Source organism: Nicotiana attenuata, unplaced genomic scaffold (genome assembly GCF_001879085.1).
Source record: "Nicotiana attenuata strain UT unplaced genomic scaffold, NIATTr2, whole genome shotgun sequence".
In the NCBI taxonomy this organism is placed as follows: Eukaryota; Viridiplantae; Streptophyta; class Magnoliopsida; order Solanales; family Solanaceae; genus Nicotiana; species Nicotiana attenuata.
The window spans coordinates 205,854-213,849 of NW_017670982.1; the positions used below are offsets into that span (position 1 = coordinate 205,854).

Sequence of the window (7,996 nt, forward strand, 5' to 3'; positions counted from 1 at the left end):
TTGGTCAAATTTATGAACTTCCCAAAACTTCGAATTTCTAATTTTTTGCCAATTTGTGCCTAAACCTTCTAGAAACATCCAAATACAAATTCGAGCATACGCCGAGTCCAAAATCACTATCCGGACCTAACGGAACCATCAAAACTCCAATCCGATGTCAAATACTAAAATATCAAGCTTGGTCAACTCTTCCAACTTAAAGCTTAAACCATGAAATTAATTCTTCCAAATCAATTCCGAATAACCTGAAAACCAAAACCGGCGATTCACATAAGTCATAATATATCATACGGAGCTACTCATGCCCGCAAACCACCGAGCCAACTGCAAATGCTCAAAACGACTGGTCGGATCGTTACATGACATAACTGAGCTAATCGAACTCTCGGAATCACAATCCGAGCCCGATATCAATAAAGTCAACTCCCGGCCAAACCTCTTACCTTCCTAAACTTCAACTTTTAAATTTTTCGCCAAAATGCTTCAAATTTTCCTACGGACCCCCAAATCCAAATCCGGACACACGCCTAAATACAAAATCACCTTACGAAACTATTGGAATCATCAAAATGCCATTTCAAAGTCGTCTACACCAAAGTCAAATTCCGGTAAACTCTTACCGCTTAAGCTTCTAAAATAAGAATTCTTCTTCCAAATTGACCCTGAATCATCCGAAAATCGAACTTGACCATACACACAAGTCATAACACATAATACAAAGATGCTCGAGACCTTAAGCCGCCGAACGAGATGCAAATTCTAAAAACGACCGGTCGGGTCGTTACACTAATGTAATGGGATAATTTTAGGTTTAACTGTGATTGTACTTAATACTAGACTCCAATTGAATAATTTCTTATTTACATTCACTTTGCAGCACAATAAAAAAAATAAAGGCATATAATGCTACATTTCTGCAAAATCATCTTATATTACATAAACAAGATTACAGAAAATAAAATTTAGCAAATAAGAAACTAATCGCCCAACAACTACATTCTCTAATTCTAAATTATACAAACAAGGTTTAAGAGATTCAACTTTATTCTCTTCAATAAGGTGTTGGTTAAATAAGGAGATTTAAATGGTGTTCTTTCAATAATATGTGTAAGACATGAAAGAAGACAAAAAAAAAGTAAATAAATTATTTCATAGGAAACAAGAGAGGGAGATTTTTCAAGAGGGAACCCATATGGACAATTGAAGAAAAAGTGAAAATAATGGAGAAAAGTGAAAAATGAGGAAGAAAGGTGGATATTAAGGAAATAAGGAAGAGGGTTAGGTTCATTAGCCATTACATTCTGTCAGGTGGCCCATTTTGAAGATTTTTATCAGTTGTCACGCGCTCCCAAGCGAGTGTGTGCACACGTTATGCCAGATAAGCAACGGAGGAGTTTAAATATGAAGGGTACTATAGTTCAGGGAATTTTAGGAAGACCGAATAGTTTAAGTAGGAAATTGACAAACATATAATAATTTAAGAGGGTTTTAGAATATTAATTCTAATTATTAAGAAGAGAAATTTATTGTAAGTGAATTATTATGCCTGGGGCCAATATTGACTGTGTGCATTTATCATTAGCTATACTTTTCTCATGCTATTGAGAGACTGATGTATAGTTGGTTTTGTTTTCTCTCTTTGGGGCACATGGGATGAGTCAGGTTAGCTCTATGTCTTGTCAGAAATTTCCATTAAGTGGAAGACAATAGTACTACCATATTCTCTTAAGATTGTTTTTTAACTTCACTGAGTTGAAGACAATAGTACTACCATTATTTTAACTTAGTTAAAGATGTTTGAAGTTCCTTCCGCTTCAAACTACAAAACTAGTTTGAAGTTCTTGCACACATTATTAGTCTCTATTAACGTAACCTTGTTTCCTGTCACTGTAAATAACTTACCAAATTTCAGTGACACCATTCACCTCTAACTTACAAGACAAAGGTAAAAACCAAGATTCCTTCAGCTTTAAAGACAAGTTTGGTTGGAAGACAAGTTATGTTGGGATTAATTATATTGTAATTAATTATGCTTGTATTAGTTATTCTAATATTATTTCTTATTGATTATTTTACTGCTTTATCCTAAAATAACTTATCTCAAAATTACTAACCAAACAAGGAATAATGCAATACTAATTTTTTATCACGTAATTATTTTTTGCTTATCCATCATATCAAACGATCCCTTAAAATCTTAATTTAGACGCAGAAAGCTAGAAAATCAATTACTCCTAACAAAGAGTACAGAAGGAGAAGGGTAGCGAGTAGTAATTGGTAACAATATTTGAATAAAAAATAGTACAGCCTATCTCTACTCTCCAGATATACAAATTGGGAAAAATCTAAAAAGAAGAGATTAGGCCCTTCTACACTACTACAGTTACTACTAATAAACAACATTGCATTCCCCTTTAAAAGGGAATCCAGTTCCAACTTTTTGATGCAACAACAAAGAAAAAAAAAACAAGTGGAAGAAGTGTCCACATGATTTCTCCCCTACTTACCCAAAAACTCTATTCAATTAGAATCATTCATGCAAATTATATTGCCGTGGCATATGCTCAACTGTCCCTTAAATTCCTTTCAACCTTTTTTCAATCATTCACTGCCATCCATTCTTGTTTCTTTAAACCCTCAAGTATACAAAGCTTGTAAACGAAAGGGCCATTGTGAAAAAGATACTGCTGCTTTGATGAAGAGTAGTAGTCCCCGCGGAGGTGTCGGTCATGCCACTTCCTGTTGGTCCAAGTCCAAATACTGGATTAGTCCCTGTTGTGGTTGTGCCTGTTCCAGTGCCCATTCCTGTGCCAGTCCCGGTGCTGGTGCCGGTTCCGGTGCCGGTCCCGGTGCTGGTGCCACCTGTTGATGGATTTGTGGTTCCTGTTGTTGGAGTTGTGCTTCCACCACTGTTATTGACAACCAGAAACAAAAAGATATCAAGAAACAACAAAAATAGGCATTCCAACCAATTAACCGCTATAAAATATTTTCTTTTATAAAATCGGGTTCATATTTTCTTTATTTTCAGATTTTTGCACACCCTTTAAGAGTACTTGTCTATACTAATTACCCTTTACTCTCTTTAAATAATGTCATTTAATTAACACTCAGACTAATTAAAACCGTCAGGGGGTAGTTTTTAGAAAGAAAAAAAAGTACTAGTAGTAATGATTTCTTGTTTTTAATATTTTGAAATATTAATTAAAAAAAAGTAGTAGTACTAGTTAGGCTTGCAAAACAACTCTAATATTTGGTATATAAGAAGTTACAGGAACCGAACTTGAGAAGGCAAGTTGTTGCATGATACATTTTAAATGAAGGACCTAACATGATTTAAATATGTTAAATGATGGTAGATACACACCTGAAATTTTCATTATAGCAAAAGAGAAAGGTACATCGTACTCATTGAACATTAATAGACAGATGATATCAACATCAAGACAGCTCACATGCGCATATATGAAAGAAACAAACACTCAACAAATGAAGATTTGATAGTGACAGTACACTAACAATGGCTATTGGAAAATTATGGTTAAGTAGAAACAGTAGCAGCAATCTTAATTATACAACAATAGACCATTGTGTCATAATCAAGTTTTACACTTTTGCATTTAGGCATGAATAATTGCAATCATTTCTTATTTATAAACCTTTTCACAACCAACGACACAGTTTTAACTTCCATTACCAACCCCTTACCTTCAAAAACCTACATTTTGTAATTAACACAAATTTGACATCATCAGGTCACCAATTAAGATTACAAATCTTGCTTTATATATAAGATTACAAACTTAAGGTGTATGTAACTTACACTAAAAAAGAGAACTTTTTTCTTCCTTTTTTCAAGACTCAAGAGGATGAGAATGAGCTTTAAATTGAAGCTATTATCATACAGCCAGGACAACAGTTAGAATCTTTCCTTTATTTTTAAGGTAAAACTTTAGGCGGAATCTAAATAAAGTCTAAAAAAGCCAAATAGAAAAACCGTATATTAAAAAAAAAGAGGCTTAGTAATGGAAATATTAGCAAGATTTCTACATTGAAGAGATGCTTATGCAGTGCCAGATCTAACATCAAATATGTCATAAGCTTAGAAAACATACCCAGCAGTGGACTGATATACACATCCAGAAGTGGCTGATGATTCAAAAAAACAAAAAAGTTAATAAATCTTTAAAGAAACAAAATAAAGGATTAGTGAGTTATGAGTGAAGAGAAAAAGTTAAAACTTACACGATGGAGCATTTGAGCTTAAAGTAGCAGTACCCTTAAAGTCACAGCTAGCACCAGACCCACCCTTTCTCTGATAATAGCTATTTACAGCATAACTGCAGTGATCTTTGATAGTGTCAGGGTTGTAACAAGCACCACCTTGATGTATAGCAGTACAATCAGCTCCAGATCCACACGCATAATCTATGTTCTCCTGCAGAATCTTTTCATCTACCCCATCTTTGCAAACACAGTATGAAGCACCTACAACAACAAAAAGGCAAAAGACTGAATCTTTTAGCAAAACCCATGTCAAGAAACATATGAAAAATGCAGAAAACAGAGAGAAGTTGAGGGGCAAAGTGAAAAGTAGCAGCTTACTTGAGTGACCAGTGATAGCCAAGAAAAATACCAAAGATAACACAAAAGCAGCCATGATTTGTTACAAGATCTTGAAGCAATAATGAAGAGATTACACACAGTAGTCCTTTTGCTTTTTTCAAGAATAAGAGGTTGGTAAAGGAGGTGAGAGAGGAAACAGAGTTTTCTAGAGAAAGAAAATGAGAGTGGCGGTGGAGAGAGTGGCTAGTGTTATGAATGAAGTATACAGGAGCTAAATGTCTGTTTTGGTGAGCTTTTTATATATGTATGATATGAATAAGTGTATTTTCATAATGTGTTTGTTAAGAATGAGAGACAGTGTTTTAGGAAATTGAGCAGTAAAGCAAAAGCCTTTTGTCATGTAATTGACAGTACCTGTACTTGTGTACATGTGTGGCTCTTTACCTTTCAAACGGTCACAAACCCATCTTCATGGTCAAAATCTAACTCAACTCTGGTTAAGCTTACTCCTCAAAAAATAAAAAATGAAAATGAAAAATTCTAGGGTTTCCAGTCTTGTTGCAGAAGAGGCCCCCATGATAGTTTGTTTCAGCACACTTTTTCTGGTGTGCTGTCACTCTAAGTTTGCATTATGGTTTCCCTTTGCATTCAATGGAGGTATATAAGTACAGCGAAAAAGTTTTAGTTATGATTTGAATATGATCAAATATTTCTCCTATAGAATTTAAGGTTTCGTTAATTAACTAATGATATAATAAAGGTTTCTATAATGAGATGATATAACTTAAGTAGATCTAAAATCACATAAAAAAATTTCTTCTTAATAACGCGCAAACTTAACAAAAAATGAAAAACACTAGAAAAAATAGACTCCTATAAGCGACACCATTTAGCTAATATACATTTACTTTAAGTCTAACATCTCTTAGGAGTTAAATCTTGTCAGAGATTTATAAGTCAGTACTAAAATATAAAGAATCTCTAGTGTTAGAGATACTTTTTCTTTTTGTCAAATTTTAGTTTTATATAATATTTGACTCATGAGATGAGCCTAAATAAGTGACATTGAAAATGATGATTCATATTAACCAACCACAACTTAAGTACTTGTAGTTGAGACACAATTGTTGTTGTATTAACTAATGATATAAAACAATTTATGTTCACTATAAATTGATCGATTTAAATATAGTTCACATTATCTTTTTCAAATTATCAACTTACGGTTAACGCAAACACATACTTTAAAATGACATAATGATATAAATATTTCGTGTACTTTGAATAAATGAAATTCATAGTCTTCTATCATAATTTTCCCGGTCACAACATCTTGTAGTTTAATTGTAAACTATCCAAGTGAAATCAGATTTCAGGAACATTCATCCTCTGCTATTTTAAAATTCTAAAACTTCATATAAGCTAATCTCAGTTAGAAGATGCTATAGAAAATTGAATTTTTTAAAATCATTTTGTACATGTGTATGTGTTCTTTTGTTAAGAGCTTAATTACGTTCTATATTTCTTCATTGTGCCTATTCTCATGTACAAACATGTTATATATATACTGCTCTAATGAAGAACCTTGACACTCTTATTCATATATAGCATTATACAAGAATGCTTCATATGTATAATGTAGCGGATCTCCTGGCAAAACATAGCATGACCTTAGCTTCTTGTACTGGCTAACACCGTTGTCATTCACTACATTACGACGAACCACCGCCTTATGCTTTACTAGCTTTCAATAAAGACTGTTCGAATACTTATCTAAGAAGAACAGCCCCTTATGTACAAACTCTACTACCTATATTTCTTAGCTTTTAATAATATTTCGGTTTTTATTAAAAAAGAAAAAACAAATCTTTTACGTACCTTAGCAAATGGAGGAGTCCTCCTATCTTAGGTAGCTAGTTAGTTATCCTGCTAAACCATCCCCACTAATTCTTTGTTGACTAGTTAAACCATCTTTAACAAGATACTTGTGTAATCACCATTAGGATTGGTAGGTTAGGTTTATGTTCACCTCCTTTAAACTTTTTGTTAATATTTTAAGTGTGATTTTTTTTTTTTTTAACCGTGGTTTTCAGGCATCGCCTTGTGAACCCGACTAGCTATATCTACCGGGACCCACTGTTTCAATGCGTGCACCACGGTTAGTTCCACGGGGCCCTGAAGACGCGGCCGGTTTGTAATGCCTCCAGTGGCCCTGCGGGGGCTCGAACTGGCGACCTGAAGGACTTTGTCCTCAGGCCTTTACCAGTTGGCCTACCCCTCGGGGTTTTTTTTAGTGTGATGTTTGCGTCTTAGCAAAGAGTCATCGTGCTTTTTACCCATTGAGTTCTAATAAAACATCTGAACTATTTTCTTTAATTACAATTAATATACGAGGTAGATATCAGTAGCAATCTCTCTACTATTATGAAAGTGAAAGCATAAATGGATGGACTTAATTAAAATATTAGTTAAATTTGTACTATAAAGTTCGAAAATAGCAACATAACTTGAGACAGAATACAATTTGCTTATTAAGAAATTGAACTGGCGAGAAAATCGAAAAGAGAAAAAGCCTGCAGAATCTCTTATTGTTTCAACATCAATTTCTTATTGAGAAAAAGCCACTTATGACCACAAAAAATATTGAAGTTATGCAAAAACTTGTTTGGTCATTACTATTTGTAAATACTAAACTTTATTATTTAGAAAATTTACGACATGTTGAAATTTCGATTAAGGAGTATTCTTGACTTTCAAATATTCTTTTCAACTTCGATTAAATTATAATTTCCAAAATGCCTAGAAAATATTTTGAAAGAGAGACTATGGTATGAAAATTAGATTAAGGAAATGACAGTTATTCGAAGTGAAGAACGCTATAAAATGAAAATTAAGAAGCTAAACGTGAGCTTGGTAGATTCTTTTCCTTTTCTCGGGCATATCATATATTAGTTTTCGGAATATGGACTCCTATATATAATGTGGCAGAGAGATTCTCTGCATGGTAAAACTTGTTTGTCCAAAAAATATGAATCTTTGGTTAAACTATTAATTAAAAAGATAAAAGATTAATTCTAGTTAAAATTTATAACATCAGATCTAAAATCGGCCTACGGGGGTTGCGTAGGACAGTGTTGAAACAAATTTAATGCAATATGTAATAAATGTCCAAGGTCAATAATGGGATGAGAACAACAAGCATTAAATAACAATAAATGGCACTGAATGTAAATAAGGAGAATGATTCACCCAATATTGAATGAGGTAATATAGTGTTTGTATCTATCTAGAGAGTCAACTTTTCAAGAGAGTTCTTATCAAAATCAATAATACATGTCTTTCACCTTCTCTCTCATTCTATTTATATGGGACATGATCCTAATCAACCTAAAAGTACAAGTACAAAGATTATTCAATGGAATATTCTCCC

The 7,996-nt window shown here is 33.3% G+C and overlaps 1 protein-coding gene across 1 annotated transcript; it reads right to left on the reverse strand.

Annotated features, from left to right (window-relative positions):
- Nucleotides 1-2,249: 2,249 nt before the first annotated feature.
- LOC109245009 (PLASMODESMATA CALLOSE-BINDING PROTEIN 3-like) lies at nt 2,250-4,938 on the reverse strand. Its single transcript, XM_019412181.1, has 4 exons — nt 4,606-4,938; nt 4,246-4,488; nt 4,116-4,149; nt 2,250-2,909 (listed from the first exon to the last, which is right to left on the reverse strand). Exons 1-4 carry the CDS (start codon nt 4,658-4,660, stop codon nt 2,630-2,632), a joined length of 612 nt encoding a protein of 203 aa, XP_019267726.1. The 5' UTR covers nt 4,661-4,938; the 3' UTR covers nt 2,250-2,629.
- Between the last annotated feature and the right edge of the window lie 3,058 nt (nt 4,939-7,996).